Below are 18,115 nucleotides of genomic sequence, written 5' to 3'. Positions count from 1 at the left end.
CGAGGGCTGGAACACCTCTGCCCTCAGGCTGGGAGAGCTGGGAGTGTTCAGCCTGGAGAAGAGACTACTCAGTGGAGATCTTACAGCACCTTCCAGTGCCTGAAAAGGCCCCAAGAGAGCTGGAGAGGGACTTTGGACAAGGACATGGAGTGCAGAACAGGGGGGAATCACTTCCCACTGGCAGAGGACAGGGTTAGATTAGAGATTAGGAAGGAATTTTTCCCTGTGAGGGCAATGAGGAACTGGAACAGGCTGTCCAGAGAAGATGTAGCTGCCTCATCCCTGGAAGTGTTCAAGGGCAAGTTGGATGGGGGTTGGAGCAACAGTCAGGGACACCTTCACTGTGCTCTAGGACTGCTTGGCCCCGAGCTGGCACCACGGCTGCTGCTGGGTGCTAACAGGAAAGTTTCTGTATGGGGAAGGACAGCGGGCTGGCACCTCATCCCAGCACACTGTTCCTAGAGCTGGGGGAGCTGAGGGAGATCAGGTAGGACCACAGCTCAGAGTGAGGAGGGTACCCAGCACAGGCAGGGGGGTACTGCCTGCTGCAGCCCTGCTCAGCCCCGCCTTGAGCTGTCCCTCACAATCTGGGGGTTAAACAGCGCTGGCTGCCTGAACACCCGCAGGGACTGCTGCTCAGTGGCAGCTCTAATAGCCCCTATCCATAATGCAGCGAAGCCAAGACCAGACGCAAGGGTCCAGGCTGGGCTGGTGCTGGCTGCTCACGGCTCTGTGGCACTCGTGGCGCCCGGCTGGTGGCACGGCCACGCGTGGCGCCTGGCTGGCGGCGCGGGAAGGCGGCCGCCCCAAATGGGGATTTTATTACAGCCATACATCACGGCGGCGGCCTGATGCGGGCAGACGGCGGTGATTTTTCTTCATGGTTTACAGACAAATGAGGGGAAGGAAAATTGATGTGAACTTTGCTATAGCGAGAGGTCGGGCGCGGGCAGGGAGCTGGTTATGGATGAGCCGGGGACTGCTGGGGCTGCCTGTCCCTGGGGCCCCTCCCGGGCCCCGCTTCAGGCTGGATGGATGGGAGCACTGGCAGCAACAGGACTGGGAGCATCGTGTCCAGCATGGAGACTGTGCTTTTGCTCCAGGGCGTTGGAAGAGCAGGGGCTCCCATCCCTGTGGAGGAATGCCTGGAGGGATGCTCTGCTGCTCAGGGGGACCATGTGAGCAGAGTTATTAATTCCAGCGTGGTTTGGCCATGCAGTGACAGGTGGGCTGCTGTCACTGGCTGCTGGCGAGACCTTGGCTGCTCTTACCACAATTAAAGTTGCCTCCAAACATCCCAGTCCTGCCCAGTGTAAGATAACAGCTAATACCCTCCAATAGCAGTTATCAGCTTCTCCATATGGTCCATAAATATTAATACAATTCTAATTAGTTCCTTTAAATACATCGCCTAAATAAAACATTTCCAGGGCAATAAATCAGGAGCAGGTTGTCTGCTCACACTGCTCACACCTATTGCACAGGGACTGATAAACACCATGGTTTATCATTAACCCCTCCCCTTAGATCCAGGGAGAAGAGGGGCCCAGGTGCAGCGTGTGAGTTGGGAACGCCCTGTAACCCTCATCAGCAGTAATTCATTGATGTATTTCTCCAGGTGCACTTGGTTTGCATCCCAGTGATTTGCACAATACCAGGACTGCCCATGTCTCACCCTGGCAGACAGAGGCTCTGGATTGATGGCTTGGTGCTGGATTGCTCCTCTGAAAGATCTGTTCCACCTGCAGCAGTGCCACGTGTCCCCCTGGCACAAAGCAGTCCCTGACTCGTGAGGCAGGAGGGTGCCGGGGGGGCTGCTGCTCTGTGCAGAGCCTGGCCTTCACCCTCACCTCTGATTCCTCCTTTCCCTGGGAGGTGACAGCAGTGACCATCCTGCTCAGAGCTCTCCTGTGAGCTGCAGGGGATGGGATCCCTTCAAATGTGCTGCCTTGTGGGGGTGAGTGTGTGCACAGGGTGACATTGTTCACAGGGGTGCAAGGGGCACAGGCATTAGGTCTGAGGGGAGCATGGCATCCATCCTTCCCACACTCTGGCTTTGAGTACCAGAAAAGAACAAATACCAAACTCATTTGCTTGAGGAGGAATTAATATGGTGTGAAGCCTGTAGTGGATGATTTAGGAAGTGAATTTAAAATCTCAACACAAATAGATTTTTTTATAAGGTCAGAGGAAAGATTAAATGCTACAGACAAGCACAGCACTTGCCATTTCCAGCATCACTTTCACCATAAATATTTTGGGCTGGCGCTGTCCCTGCGCTGTCCACGTGGGTCTGAGGCTGCTCACCACCTCCATGGCAGTGCTGGGTGAGCAGGGATGTCCCCATGGAGGGCAGGATAGCTCACCATCCCCTTCCTTACCAGGTTGCTGCCAGCATGTGGAAGCAGCTGCTGATGCTCTATGGTGAGAGGAAGGAGAGGTGGTATGTGGGCCATGCTGCTGTTGGTACTGGAGAAACCAGCTGTAACTGCTCCAGCTTGGGCAGGATCTGTTCCCTGACCCCTCTGGCATTTCTGCCACTGGTGCAAGGAGAATCCAAACTGTTGTACTCACCCAACATGGTTGTGTGCCCATTGCCAGTTCCTGGCTTCTTCTCCCAGTGCCTGGCAGCAACCAGGATTGATGGCAAGAGATTTGAAAGGCTCCAAATGTGGAGGTTATAGCACTGAGCTACCCCCATCCATCACCGGCCATTCATTACCAAGTAACACCCTGCACGCTGGGCTGATTTCACACCTTATCTGAACCCAGCAGCTGTGCCCTAAATCCTGAGTGCCGAGACTGTCTGGAGGAATTCGGCTGCCTGTGCTTAAAATTAGTGTTAGCATCTATCATTTCCCTACACCAAATGGCTTTTGTGTCGGCACTTGGCAGCACTCATCCGTCACCGAGGCTCCAGGCTGCCCAGCACCATGCCCTCTCTGTCACTGTCACAGGACCCCTTGTTGGCAAAATGTCACCCAAAGGACAAGTGCAGCATCTTGGACTCTCCTTTCAGCTGGCCTGGTGGCACTGCCAGCAGTGAGTGTGTCCTTTGTCCCCTCAGCATGGCAGGCAGCAGCTCTGCTCTCCCTGTCCCTCCAGCCTCACTGCAGCCAGGCGTCTGGCACAGGCCCAGCCTGACACAGGTCCTGTGGCATGGTGGCTCACAGTCTCAGTTGACATGATGCCAGTACAGCCACGGGGCCGGGCACCTCTGGCTGCAGTGCCCACAGCCATTCCTGGTGAGGTGAGTCGCTCCTGCCAGGCTGGTGCTGCCGGAGCTGTCGGCGTGATGAAAAGCCTCCCGCAGCAATGCAGATAACATACAAGCACAGGTCAGGCGAGGCCCCTGTAGCCCATCCATCAGGCGCAGCAGCTACAGGCGCTCCTGGTGCCACCATCTGATGCACGTTATCCGGCACAAATGTGTTTCTTCCCCCAAGGTTAAACGGATGAGTGAGGTTCAGGCGCTGACAGCTCCGCCTGCCCCGCGCCAGCGATAAATGAGCTGCAGGAACCAGAGGGAAAAAAAAGGTTTGTTTTCTGTCAAATGCTCCTTTTGATGGTGCTGGCACAAGGATGGCGGCAGTGCTGGGATGAGCGTGAGGATGGGACCTGCTTCTGGCGTGGCCACAGGGCAGCCAGTGATGGCACTGTCACATCTGTGTTGGGTGACGGGCAAGAGCAAGGGCTTGGTGAGCTGCTGGAGCACTGAGCAATGCTGGCAATAGGCACTTGGTGTGGCCCCAGCGTCCTGTCAAGACATGCTGGGACTGGCAGGGATTGGATGGGATGGTGGCAGGCCTGATCCTTCCCAGGGTGCCTGCCTGCCCTGGGCATTTCCCCAGATAGAGTGCCAGGTGGGGGTCCCCCACCCTTCACAGTGTCCCTGCCAGGCTGCTGCTGCCCTGCTCAATGTCACACTTGGAGCCTGTCAACGCTGAAAAAGGTTTGCAGGCGATAAGCGATGGGGCTGCGGCGGTGCCGCGCCGCCCGCGTGTGATTTACTGCGGCGTCGCTAACGGAGCGCAGATTTTTCTTAATCTAAATTGAAAACTACTCAAGTAGAAAAATAATTTCATTGCTGCATCCTGAAGGGGCAGGGGGAGAGGGAGGGGAAGAGCTGTGCCAGGGCAGGCAGGGCCACAGCTACCTGCACTCCCTGCGCCACCATTCCCCATGGCCTTGGGGTCATGCAGCAGCTGCTCCAGCTTGGGCAGAAAAACTGGGTTGTGTGAGGAGGGGGCAGCTGCCAGGACTTAGCTCTGGGGTGACAGGGTACACCCAGTCCTGGCTGGGATGCAGCGCCCCCTCCCCCCCCCCCCCCCCCCGCCCAGTACAGGTTGATGCTGGCACAGGTGGGGATGTGTAGCCTCACAAATAGATTGGTAATTTGGAGCACGAGTGAATTCTGGGAGCATTTGCTGAGCTGGATAATAACGTGCCCAGTGAGCTGCATCCCATGCATGCTGCCAAATTAAAGAAATTTTTTTCTCCTTTAATTTAAAAGTCACCGTTGGGAAATTTCCACTGGCCGCAGCAGTGATTTCCCCTAGGCTGCCTTTCTGGAGAAATCTTTAATTTTGATTGTCACACTTTGTGGAGTTTATCTCAGGGAAGTAGAGCCATAAATAAGGTGCTGCTTCAGCATCCAGGCTCCAGCTGTACCAGGACAGTGAGTGGCACCGGCACAGGTGGGGAGCAGGGAGACCCTGACCACAAGCACCCTCTCCCCTCGCACCTTCCTCTTCCCTCCCACCTCCACCCCCATCTAATCTCGGCTCCGTGCCTGGCTTCTCACAGCCTGATTTCACAGGTCAGCAACCTTTAATTACCCGGGCCTGTCCCCACCCCTCCCACCAAATGATCCGTAGGTTCATGAAAATCTCATTAACCACAATACCACAGCTGGGTTCCCATGCTGGCACTGGACCTCTCCAGCTCCTGCTGTGCTGCAGGCTCAGCCACTGCTGTGCCCTGGCATCCAGCACCATGAGACCCCAGGGCCAGTCATGTAGGGAACCTGGCCAGGAGCTGTGCCAGGCTTTCAGGGTGGGAAAGTGGCAGAGGAGAGGGAGGGCACAGGCTGTGTTTTGCTCCATGCTTACAACCTTCACAGCCCCAGCTCAGCCCGTCATGGTGCTGTGGGGCTGGAACGGGTGTCATGGTCAGACTGGGGAGGTGGCAGCTCCCAGGGCTTCCCTGGCACCTCTGATGCCTCCAGCTCTGGGGAACCAGCACACAACCCTGACAAAGGGTCTATCCTTTCCCTCCTGGGGCTTGGGGAGGGCATCTCCCAGCAGCTTTTGAGCAATTAAGGGAATTTTGGGAAGGGATTCAGGCAGCTCCCTTCGGCAGAGAGCCGGCACAGCAGTGCCGAGTGAGCTCAGGAAAGGTTACACCATTTGCATTTTACCCTTCAGTAATTCCAACACTTACGGGTGCAATTAAGCGGCAGCCTGGTGTTATGAAGCTATCAGGGTGGAGAGACCTGAATCCCAACGAACTCCGTGTGCGTGCCTGTCCCAGACTGCTCCATCTGTCTGCGGTGACACCGCGGCGATGCCGGCGGGTCGCAGGGATCCGATTCCATTGGATGCCCATTGTCCAGGCACCCGGTTTTGATACTCACGGGGGGTGAGCACAGATGCCACGGAGGGGAGTGAGTGTTGGGATAGTGGAGCAGGTCCAGGATTGTGCCATACTCGTCACCACAACAAAGCATCTGATCTGATGGTGCCCTCCAAAGAACAGCCCCCGGCCTGCTTTGTTTAATGCGTGACCCCCTGATGCTGCAGAGCTGGATGGACCCAGATGCCTGTCCCAGTGCCAGTGGCACAACTCTCCCGTGGAACAGGGTCTCCTCAATGTTTGGCAGACCCTACCCTCTATGGGAGGACAGGGGCTCTGGGGCCAGTCTCCTTTCCTGCCTCAGTGGGACAGCAGGCCGGGAGAACTGCTGCCTTCCCCTTTAAGCATCATTCCAGCTTAATTCAATGGTTTTGAGTCCCGGCTCATGATTTCTGCAGCAATTTGGGCTGAGATTTCTCTCTTTCCCTCCATTATCCACTCTGATTAACTCAGCTGGCCCTGTCAGCTCCCATTCCGGCGCGGGGAGCCCGGTGAGAGCCTGTTAAAATGCATGAGCCTGTGGCAGTCGCTCCACTGCCCAGCCAGGCTGAACCGAGGGAAGGGGCTGCAGGCAGCAGGGCTGTGGTGGGGAGCTGGGGGCTGTGGGGGTCCAGGGCCGGGGTGCAGGTGCTGTGGGGATGCCACTGTCCCCCTCTGTCAGCATGGGGGTGTCCTGGGCAGAGCTGAGCCGGGGGGGACCCTGGGGGGTGCAGGACACAGTCACCCCCACATGCCAGGCTGTTGGGCAGCTGAATCTTCCCCCATGCAAAGGCTCATTTCCCATTCCAGCTCTGACTTGTTCCCTTTTTTTCATTTTAATAAAGACGAAAGCATCCGGAAACGCGGCTGCACCCGCCAAAGAGCAAGATCTGACATAATTAAAAAGTGGCTTCAATCAGGCTGTTTTCCTAATGGTTTGTCATATCAGCCCGCGCGGCCCTGCACCCCCTGTGCTCCCAACCCCCTGAGGCATCATTTACATTTCTTAATAACCCCTCATTAATATTCATGACGTGGGGAGGGTAATAACGGCTGAGTGCACACCACTAATTCAATTTCAGCGAGCCTCAGTGTGTTTAGTTAATCACTGGGGGACCTGGGTTACTCAGTACAATTATTTATTCGGAATTAGATCTCGAGGCATCTGGGTTGAAACCTGAACTCGGAATAAAATTAAACCAGGATTCTCCTCCTCTCCTCCTACCTCTGCTCCCATCCATGGCTCTGAGCATCCCCTGCAGCCCTGCTTTGCTGGGATGAGGAACTGGTGTTTCCATGCTGGGACTGTTGCAGTGGCTGGGGCTTCTCCTCATCTGTGGCTGCTGTTGTGTCCTGGCTCCTCTGTGCCCATCTGGGGAAAAGTGTCAGGAAAGGACTGGGGACATGGTCAGCCCCGAGGGTGGCACCCCATTCCCTGTGCAAGGTGGGTGCTTGGGAAAGAGGAAGCCAGGATTTCTGGAGACCTTGTTCTCTCGACCAAGCCAAGTCCCAGGATTTGCTCCAGCTTTTACAGAGCCTTCAGCCCCTTACCGAGTTTGTTGCATGTTCCACCTGGGAGAGGCTGGTGTCACCCAGGGCAGCTGCTTGTCTCCATCCTTCATTTATTTCCTTGAGAGCTTTTTTAATACTTTGATTTTGGTCCTGGTTTTGCTTTTTAATTCAATATTTGGTCCCTGTGCTCTAACTCACCTTATTGGATAAAAATTCTGTTATTGAATCCTGCCCTGTAGGACTGGATGAGAATTGGGTTTCCCAGCAATGCGATGCCTCAGTTCCTCAAATTCCTGCTTTTGTTTTTCTGAGTGTTCCCCCTGGCCTTTGAGTCCTGCCAGGGAGGTGAATTGAACATTTTCTATCTCTTTGTTTAACAAGAAGCTTGAGGCGAAGGTTCCGGCCTCACTCGCTGTGCTCAGGTTGGAGCTTTTCTTGTCATTGATGGTTTTTGCCTTCCCCCAGCTCCTCCCAGAGCTGTTCCACTCAGCGGGAATGAGGTGGAGGGGAAGCCTCATGGCAGGGACAGGTCATCATCATATTCTGTGTGTCTGTGGATGGTCAGCTCTTGTCCCCACTGCTCTCCGTGTGTGTGCTACACCTGCTCGTTGTGGTTATCCCTGGATGGGGGTCAAGGTCCCAGTAGCTGCATCCTGTTCCCAGTTTGTGCCAGTGCCCCTCGAGGGTCTCCAAATGTGGTGGTTTCACAGCTGGGGAATTATCTGAACGCTCAACACCCCAAAGCCAGATGAGCTAATAATTATCTTCTATTTATCTCATGTTTAACATGCAGATTTGTTGAGTTAATTTTGCCATGACCAATCTACTATATTTCCTTGAAACAACGGGGGATGCAAGGAACTCCTTCAAAAACATTATATATTTTTTTAATTTCCTGAGATTTCTCAAACCAGACTCCTGCTGAGATAACTGTAATAGCTGCGATCATTATGAAAAATTCTTTTAGCTCAAAACCGTTTTAAAGCATAGTTGAAATAAATTCAGCAAGATTTCGGCCGAGTTGACTCTCACATAATTATTCTTATTTGTTAAACTGAGAAATGTCTCAGTCTGTCTGGTGTTCTGCATCTTGTGGAATTACAGAGCGATTTATCCCGACCTCAGCGAAGAGAGAGGGGCCGTCACGTCGCTCCTGCCGGTTATTGGCCTGTTCTCAAGGTGACAGCGGTTAATGACGCCGGGTATAAATAGCAGCGCTTTGTCAATAAACGCCGCCCGCATTCCCCAGCACGGCCCAGCCCGGGGAGCGTTTATGGAAGGTGATGGAAAATGTGTCACGAGAAAACGCTGATTATTATTGTCGCTGTCGCCGGGAGGGGGCTGTAAGGGGTGTCGCTTCCCCCGCTGGGTGACAGCGGCTCCCGGGGCCCAGCGGGGACGGGACACCCGGTCCCCATTTCGCCCGCGGTGCTCGGGGCAGGGAGGGCCCTCTGTCACCGGGGGTGGGTCGGGATCTCGTTCTCTCCCTACCCTGCACCACATGGCCCCGAGGGACGTGTCGGAGGTCCCCAAACCCTGCCCTGAGACCCTCGAGGTTGGGCCCGGGGTTGCCCCGCTTTGCCCGCTCCCATTCGTGACAGCTCCGCGCTGCTTTACGGCAGTGTGGCGCATCCCGCCTCACCCTTTCCGGCACGGCACCCTTCGCCTCGCTTTCCGGCAGTGTGGCGCCCCGCCACCCGGCCTGCGCCGCCTGCCTTACGGCAGGTGTCGCGCGGCCCCGGTGGTTTGCGACAGGTTCCCGGTGGCGGGGCCCGGTGGGTGCGATGGACGTTGGGGAGCTGCTCAGCTACCAGGTGAGCTCGGGAGCTTGGGCCGTGCTGGGGGTGCCGCGGTCCCCTGCGCTCCGGCCGCCAGCGCGGAGGTGCCCTCGCCCGTGGCCCCGCCGCGGCGATGCTGCTCCAGCTCCGGTGCGGCCGCGGGCCTGGGGCGGCCGCCGTGCGGGGCCTGCCCGGCCGCACTCGGTGCGCTCGTACGGGGTCTGGTGAAAGTGTCGCTGAGTTTTGGGGGTCTCTCCCTCTCTTGGGAGCAGCGGTGCTCGGTGGGACCCGGTTACCGGGGGCTCCGCAGGACCGCGGCTTTGCCGCTGTCGTTTCGGCCGCAGATAGGGAGATTGATGCCTGGAGCGAAGAATGAGTCGTTCCATGGCTGTTCTAGGGTGTTTTTCCTCCCTGTTTTATGACAAAACAAATTTAATTTCATTTTTATCAAAATATTTTTTTAAGTTTTCCTTTACTCGGTGCGTTTTCTTCCACTGCCCTGCGGTCATTGATTGCTCGTTGCGTGCGGGTATCGAGTGTGTTGATTTATTGTCCCAGGAGCAGATTTCAGGTGTTCCCTGTGAAACTGGGAACGAGGGTGTGAAATGCGATAACGTTTTGATATCTTGGCTGGGATTGTGTTGGGCTTTGCTTCATTTCTCAGCCATGGGTGAGGAAAACACCCCAAGGCATTATCAGCCATGTAAGTGTGGCCCGGTCTGCTCCTGAGCTGAGAGCACAGAATTCCGGTGTGTGCCTCATTCCGCGGGGCACGGAGGTGAAGGGAGTGTCTTGCTGTTCATTCCGTGTTTGTGCGTTGGGGGTGTGTTGTTTGGAGATGCTCAGGTGAAAAGGGAAAGTTCCTGCTGGGTTTGAGAAGTTTCTCAGCAGTTTTCCCGATGGTATTGAAGTGTCTGGGGCACGGCTGTGGGCGGAGTCTGTCTTTGAGAGCTCCCCTGGATTCCTCCCTGATAATCTCCAGGATGTTTGCTTCTGTGGTTTGCTCTGTCTCAAACATCCTTCCACATCCTGCTGCATCCCACAGCACAGCCCTGCTGGTCTGGGATCTACTCTACTTCTCTATCATTTTAAAATGTGATTTTTCAAAATCAAATTAGAAATTTCATTCCTTACGTTCCTTTCATCCTTTGGCCTTCTCCACCCCACCTGGGGGTTAGCAGTGTCATCCCTTACACGTCTGGGATGCAGGTTAAAGCACAGAGAGGTAAACCTGAACAAACTTTGTCATTTTTTAACTGAGTTCCAGTTTGGGGTTCTGTTAGTTGGTTTTTCTCTTGCTCTCAGAGTGTGAATTCCCCAGGATTCTCTTTACTCTGGAGGGAAGTGTCCATCCGCCTTGCTTTGCTCACTTGGATTTTGTACAGCTTTCCCTTGGATGAGCTTTCAGCACGGCAAGGGGTGATTGCTTGTGACAGCGGGGGCTGTATTCTGTAGAGATAAAGAAATGCTGCTTAGCTGCAGGGCATCTAAATTTTAATTTCATTTCTTGCTGCTGAAATTGTCCTTAGCTGTGGGGAAAAGCATTCTGCAGCTTTCAACCAGCTGCTGAAATAGTTCCTGAAGGATTTCTCCTGGCTTTGTGCTCTCCTGGGCTCTCAGCTGAAGGCAGGTGGTTCTTGTGTCATTGACTGAGGTGATGCTTTAGTGAGCATTGGAAGGCAGTGGTGCTGAATTCAAACCTCCAGAACTGGGTACAAGGGTGAGTACAGGTGAAAGAAGAGGAGGACCAGAAGGCAGGCAATTAGCTCTGCTTCTGAAAATATGAGATTCCCTTCTGCAAGGGCATTTCTGGATGAGAGGTTGGGAACAGCAGATTTCACTGCCTCCCATCCCGTGGGTCAGGCTCTGCCTTTGGGGAGGGTGGCTTGAAGAAGTTGGCCAGGGGAGGGTGGCTTGGCAGCTCACCCAGAGCTCCTGGCCCACTCCTGCCCTGGATTTGGGAACTTCCCTGCTCTGGGCTGAGCTGTGGGCTGGCTCAAGGTCTCTCTGATTGTCCTCGTTCCAGGGATGGTACTGGCTGTCAGGGAGGTGCCGTGGTGCCTCAGCTCTCTGACTTTAATCTCTTGCTGCAAATGAGTTGGTCTTCTCAGCCTCCCTCAGCACAACCCAAAATAATTGCTTTTCTCTTACACTGTTTTGAATTTTCTCCTCTAAATGTGTAATCTGTGCCCTTGCTTCGGTAAGAAGATGTTCCCCCTCAGAGCCAAACTTGGCGTGGAAGGCTGCAGGCACCGTGCCACCAATTCAGCACCAAGTGTCTGCCAGAACAGGAAAAAGAAACCTCTTGCAACAAAAAATACAATTAAACAGCACCTGGCCGTTTATACAAAGCTCAGGAATCCATAAACTTTACGTGTTGCTGCAAAACAGTTGCAGATGGTCTAAAGTGATGATTAAATATTGCTGCTGTTTGCCCAGATCCTCCGTGTTTGGTCTCTGATTACAGAGGGTAATTAAGAGGACAAAGCCAACTCCGGGGCTATTCAGAGTCCTCTTTCAGTTGTCCTTGGAGGGAATGAGGGAGATTATTTGAATTCTCATTAAATGCAGATTTCATCACCGTGAGCAATCATTACAAAGGGCTAATTTTTTGATGGAATGTCAGTAGAATCAAACAGCAGAAGAAGCAGTAACTGATGGGGTGAGGTCTGACTTGGCTGTGCTGGGCGATCTCCCCGTTGTCTGTTGGGGTCGAGTGTGGTGTGTGTGGGGATGGATCTCCGTGTATCCATGGGGGCACATCATCATTTCTGCTGCTGGGATGGATACTTCACTGCCAATTTATGGAGTAATGCATGCACCTGATGATAGGGGCAGCTCAGCTGAGCTGGTTGTTGGCTACTTACAGCATTATTACCCCAGCAGCTCCTCTCCTGCTGGCAGTTAAAACAAGGAGCCAGAACTGGCTCAGCTGTCTGCCTCATCCTTTGGCTCTGCTCCTGGGAATACAGCTCCATGCTGCCAGAACTGTCTTGGTGCTCTCACCAAGGGGGTGGCAAGTGAATCTCTAATTTATTTCCCAATGTATTGTCTTTGACCACCAAACCAGAGGGTATCAAGAAAGATCTCTGTCCTGCACCTCCCTGATGTGCTCCCTGGGTGGTTCAGAGCCTCACAAGGGAGGGCACAGGGGTTTGTTCCCTCTGAAATTAATAATCCATATCCATGTGGGTACAATATGCACCTGTCATTGCATTTGCCTCAGTTTGTGTGATTTTGGAGCTCTTGGGTCTCTGAGATTTCTGATTTTCCTGGGGTAGCAGTTCTTCCAGTTTTTAGCACTCAGATCCTGCACCATTTAGAAGTGCTGTGTGTCACGCCTCAGGAAAAAAAGCATGGAAAAGTGAGATTGATAGTAGACTGTTTTATCACAAACACTGGAAACAAAATTAGGAAGTCATTGAAGATTCCTCTGGAGATTAGGAACCCAAACTGACAGCTGCTGTGCTGCTTTCTGAGTGGCTCTTTGGAGCGGGCTGGGATGTGAGCACAGAAGAAGCTGCATCATTTATGAAGATTTATTTCAGATTTCATTAACAAAAAATTTCTGAGCTTCACAGTAATGAGGTTACTTACAAAACAGATACCTTAGTAATATGAAACTCCTGAGTATTTCCTTAGTAATGGGAAACTGCTGAGACCTCTCTAAACCTTCTTTATGTTTGGTGAAGGCTGAAGCAATCAGGAGTCTGAGAAATGTGTATTTTGATTTTGTGGTGTACTTAACCCTGATATTAATGTGCAATCACTGCTTGGAGGGAGCCCAGGGGCACTGGCAGATTACTGTGCTTTGATTTAGGACCTTGTTTCCCTGTCCCTCGTGGCACACGAGGGTGCTGCTCCTGCTGCCCTCAGCCTTACCTGTCTGTGCACAAACCAGGACCTGTGTCAGGTGTGTCTGGGGAAAGTCTGTACCCAAAGGCCTGGCCCCAGGGAGTGTCAGCTCAGGGTATGTCAGCAAACTGACACAACCAGTACGGGAGGACTACAAGGGAAAGATAATTCTCCCGTTCCCTATTACCAGCTTCTATTTACTTTATCATATTTTATAAACAGTAGCTTTTTTAAAACCCTTTTGTATTCATTGGTTTTTGTGTGGTGCTATCAGTGTTAGATTTAAATGAGAATGCCTACTGAATAAATTACTGTGAATGCCCTGCATTCAATAGGAACAGAATTAAGCTTAGCTAACAAAACAATTGAAAAATGCTTTTCTTGTGCATTTTCTAATGAATTCCAACTCCTTGCCAGATTCACCTTAGCACAACTAAGTAAAAAGCCTCACATTTTGTTTATCAAATGATTAACTTTCTCTTTTCTACCAGAAAGGCAGAACTCATGCAGATGTCTGTGAAGCTGTGGAATTGGTTAAATAGATGTGTTTGGACACAATCTGTGTGTTTGCTGAGGAAATGCACCAGCCTTGGTGCAGCAACCTACTGGCTTAATTCTTGCTAGTTGGTAACAGTCCTTTGCAAAACACAAATGCAAACCCAAGATGAAAATCAATGAACAGAAACTAATGCCTGCCTTAAATCAGTTGTTCATGACTGTGCATCTCTTGTGGAATGAGCAGGACCCAGGTGTTCCACTCGGGCCTTGGTTCCGTGGCTTTAATAAGTGCTGGTTGGGAGCAGCAATGTTCTTAGCGAGGTTTTGCATAACATCAATAAGGAGAGGCAAAGCCTTAATGCCTGCTTAATAGCGTTTGCCCGGAATTCAATTACTGCCTATTGCCAGGCTGCTGGCAGCGTTAATGATCGCACGCGGGGCACTTCCATGATTTATCATAATGATCCTGGTATGTGTTAGAGACGCCTCTCCCAGAAATGCATAAATACCAGAAAGGGTAAAATAATTGAGATGGAAGCAAGGGTGTAAATTCTGATCTTGAGGATTGTGTATTCGGAGGAGATGGGGAGGGTTTGATGATGGAGATTTAATTTAGGTTTTGTTCTGGGATGCAATCCCTTCCCATGGCACATTGCTTTGCATCTGACAGACCCCCAGCTCCCTCAGCCTCTTATTACACCTCAGGCTTGCCAGAGGCTTTGGTCCTTTTTAATGTTTAGAAATAAGAGTGAGGAATGGGATTCCAATTCCAAATTAGGAACATCCATGGCAAATCTTGTTGAGATTTAGATGTAAATTTTGGGATTTATGTCACTAATTGCTGTATCTGTGTTTGTGACACTAATCTGTCAAAGATGGTTTAGGATGAGTAGAGTATTACTAAGGAGTGCATGGAAGGATATGGGAAGGGCAGGGCCCCTTGTGACATCAAGGACATTGAGTAAGGAGCGTGGATTTACTGAAGGTTTTTCCTTGTATGATGTCATTTAAAAGAGCACCTTTTCCTTACTCTTTTTATGGTGTTGCAGGTTGCTCAGGGAGTGTTTGAATTACTAGTTGTTGTCAATGACACGTTTGTTTCCAAATGGATCTATGTGAAATTATATTTTAATGTACCTAGAAGATAAGTAATAGGAATCTGTTTTAAAAAAAACCCTGCAATCCACAAAACCCTTCAAGCAAATAAATTTTTCATTTCACAGAATCTCTGGGTATGCTTCCATGTCATGGCTATTGAATTATGAGCCGAGTAACTGCTTTAAAGGTGCACGGAGGCACTTTAGAAGGGTTTTAAGTCAGGAATGTACCATCTGTAATGGAAATGGCAGAGAAGATATAGGGAGAAAGGAGACAGATAACAGAGCTCGAGCAGGTCTGCCTGGGAGCGAGCAGATACAGCTCTGATTTGTGCTAATGTGTTGTCTGGGAAACTTGATTCTGCATCTTCCCTGAAGTGGTGACAAGGTGGTAACCCTGAAAACAAGGTGATCCCAGCCAGGCTGCTGTCTGGCCTGCTTCTTAACTATAATTAACTCCTCATGTGCTTTTTGGGGCTGAGGTGGGGAGGGATTTATGTTTTTACATCTCCTGAAAGCGGCATTTTCTCCGGAGCAGATAATTTATCAGCTTGTCATTGGTACTGGGCTGTGCCACTGGTGCAGCACGTGGCAGAACTGGAACCACAGTGGGATTCCCTTATGGGCCTGGAAGGTTTGTTACCCCCTGCAGCCCCAAAGTTCCTAATCTGCCAGGGAGCTGGAAATTCCTGTCTTGATGCTCACACTAGTGCCAGACCTGGCGGGAGAATGACACTGTCACTTATTTCCTCTGCACCTTTCTTTGGATCAAACAGGAGAAAGATCTCAGTCTCAGATAAAAGCAGGGCCTGTGTTCATGGAAGCCGGGTGTGACATTTTAGACAGAGGGTCCCACAGAGCAGAAGAGTACAGGCTGCCTGCCAGATGTTGGTTTTTTTTTTTTTGTGGGTTTTTTTTTTTTTTTTTTTTTTTTTTTTTTTTTTTTTGTTTTTTGTTTTTTTTGTTTTTAATTAAGATGGACACGTTAGACCTAATGAGGTTACAAAATCACCTACAAGGTGACTTGAGGAATGATGTAAAGTAAAAGTATTTTTGTTAATATTTTGTTATTCTTGGTACATACACTTCTTTTAAACAGTAAAGAATTAAGCTTTGTTTTGCTGTAGTTATAGAGCATGGAGTACTCCTGTTCCAGCTTGGTTGTCTTTCAAAAATGTGAGAGACCAAATTTAATGTCCTTGTAGGTATTGAGGGGGAAAGTTTTTCCTTCTATTGCAAATGCTTTTATCCCTTTCTGCCTGAATGAAAACATGGGATTAGGATTAACGGACTTCTTCTTATCCTTGGAAAATTACCTTTTATTTTGACAATCAACTAGAAATAGTGGAATAAAATAATAGGTTGTTCCAAGCAAACCATGATGGTTTGGGTGGTGTTTTATCCATTGCCCAGCTCTGCAGAGCTGCAGCAAGCAGCAGTCCTCCTTGTCCTGCCTACACTGAGTTGGGCTGATTCTGCTTTTACTTGTCAGCAAACTTCAGACAGAAGGATGGGGGTGAAATGGGATGCACACAGGAATTCAATATAATCTTGTATACATTGTGGGTAAAAAATTATCTTTGTCTGCTGAGCATATCAGTCTCCTGGCTGTGAAATGTGGGGTTGTCTCAGCTGAGTCAGCAGATTGGAGTTCCTTGATGGGCAGCTGTGCCCCACTGAGCAGGGCTGTTTGGCCACTCCTTGTCTGTGCACTCCTTGTCCTTGCTGTCTATGAAGATATTTTCCCGTGAATTGTGTTCATAGATCAAAGAAGGTAGCATGTTGACACAGCTCTTGGCAGAGGCATTCATCTACTCATGTGATGTTCCAGTTCACTAAATTAATTTCCTTTCCAGTTTTCAGAGTTGTTAAGTGTCGTGTAAGCAAATCTTTTAAACAACTTGTAAGAATTTCCTTGGTATGGCTTGTAATATTGGTATTCTGGTTTGCAAGGGTCACTAAACACTTGTGTTCATTCACCTTTTATTTCTCTGACTTCAGCCTAACAGAGGGACAAAAAGACCCCGTGATGAAGAAGAAGAGGAAATCAAAGCACGTCGAAAACAAGCCAGTGCCCGAGAGCATGGTCGTCATAGGGAAGAAGAGTCTGCTGCCCTGGAAGAAACCGATGATGAGAAGAAGAAACTCCTTCAGATAATTGAAAGGGATGGAGAAGAGGAAGATGAGGAAGTAAGTCCTCTGGGAAAGGAGAGGCAGTCGAAATAACCAAAAGCCAAACCCCTTCTCTGTTATTTCCATTTCTTACCATGTAGGTGGTGAGACTTAACGTGATTTTCCTGTACTCCTACAGCTTCAGTTTGTGGGTTTGCTTTCCTGCCCTGCGGGGTGTTCATTAATTTCAAATTTCTCAAATATATCAGCTGAAGATTCAAAGCAGGGGTGAAAGGGAAAGGGCTTTCAAGTCTAATCTCTGTTTGGTCTGAGAATACCCAAATCACCTTCTAAAGTATATTTTTAGGAAACAGTTTCTATGTTCTAACCAATTTCCTGGCTATTGTTCTCATCAGTACCCCCAACCATGCAGCTTCTCCCATCTTTGTAGCTGTGCAGCAGCAGCAGCAAGTAAACAAACATTCTTCTGTACAAGAAAGGTCTCAGGTCAGAGGAGGGGGGTGGCAGCTGTCAAGGGTAAATGATTTCAAGCCTTGGAGACAGAAATCCAATGTTGCATTGGCCTTTCTGCCAAGGGCCAGGGAAAAGATCACTTTATAAATGTGACACATGGATTGGTATAAATCTAGAAGATATTTGCTTCCTGCTGCCTGTGTCCTGTTTGATAAAAAAACAAGTGATATTCACCACTGCAGAATCATGTAGCTTTGTAAAATATCATTGTCCTTTGTATACAACATCGCCAGCTTCTGTCTTTGAGAATCTCCCTCGTTTTTTTGATGTTGAGCTATTGCCATGACAGTTGTTGCTGATAGCAGAGAAAGATAATGCAGGATTTCTGTAGCATTTCAGCTCCAGGGAGGATGGATTGAGAGAAGAGTCCTCCTGACTGGCTAAAGTCTTGTGGATTCCTGCAGTGTGCCAGTCCCTCATCTTTGTCAAGTGGAGTCCTCCCAGCCAGACATTTTAAAGGCTGAAAGTCCAGGCTTTCTTTAGAACTCAAATCTCTCGTTTATTACTTTGGACTGCAGTTAATATAAGTGCCATTAAAATGTGCTTTGTCCCAGTAAATTTGATGGGAAGAAGCTAATCTGTAGGACACTGCAATACTGAATGCAAATTCAATACAAGATATTAAGCAGATCCTAATGGAGATATTGTAGTGATTTGTGTTCGAGGAAGCAAACAATCAAAGGGAACAGAGGGAAGCAATGTCAGCATGTGTGGGTTGAAATTCCACTGCAAGAAGAATGTGCTTTGGGCACTGTAGTATTGATTGGCTGAATGGGGTGGTGACATGAGTGGGATGGCAATGAGACAGGTTGGGCAAAGGAACGAAGGAAATCCAATAATAACTGAAGGCTGGGGCTGATGTTGTTGTTGTAATGGAGTTTGCTGAAGAAATGGAGATTTTCTCTCTCATACCAGATTGCTGCTTAGAGTCACTGACCAAAGAATCTGCTACACCAGCTGCAACTCTTGATTTAATCCTGAGGAGGGGATGGGCACAAAACCTGGCTTAAGATGGGAGGGCGTCTGGTTTGGTTATTGTTTTGTGAGCTTCTCTTAAATAGTGGTTATAACACAGTCAAACAGAGGAGAGGGAAGAGGTTACACAGGGAAATCTAT

The 18,115-nt window shown here is 50.2% G+C and overlaps 1 protein-coding gene across 1 annotated transcript in view; it reads left to right on the top strand.

Moving 5' to 3' along the window:
• The first annotated feature begins 8,812 nt into the window (after positions 1 to 8,812).
• Positions 8,813 to 18,115, top strand: part of CTNNBL1 (catenin beta like 1) — a 48,158-nt gene continuing 38,855 nt past the window's right edge. Inside the window, exons 1-2 of the mRNA XM_083872982.1 lie at positions 8,813 to 8,939; positions 16,355 to 16,543. Of these exons, the coding sequence (XP_083729108.1) occupies positions 8,910 to 8,939; positions 16,355 to 16,543 (219 nt within the window). The 5' untranslated portion in view covers positions 8,813 to 8,909. The remainder of the gene's footprint in view (positions 8,940 to 16,354; positions 16,544 to 18,115) is intronic.

The sequence above is a fragment of the Zosterops lateralis genome (assembly GCF_965231275.1).
Source record: "Zosterops lateralis genome assembly, chromosome: 16".
In the NCBI taxonomy this organism is placed as follows: Eukaryota; Metazoa; Chordata; class Aves; order Passeriformes; family Zosteropidae; genus Zosterops; species Zosterops lateralis.
The sequence above is the reverse complement of the archived record's forward strand: the minus strand, read 5'-3'. Positions and strand labels throughout refer to the sequence as shown.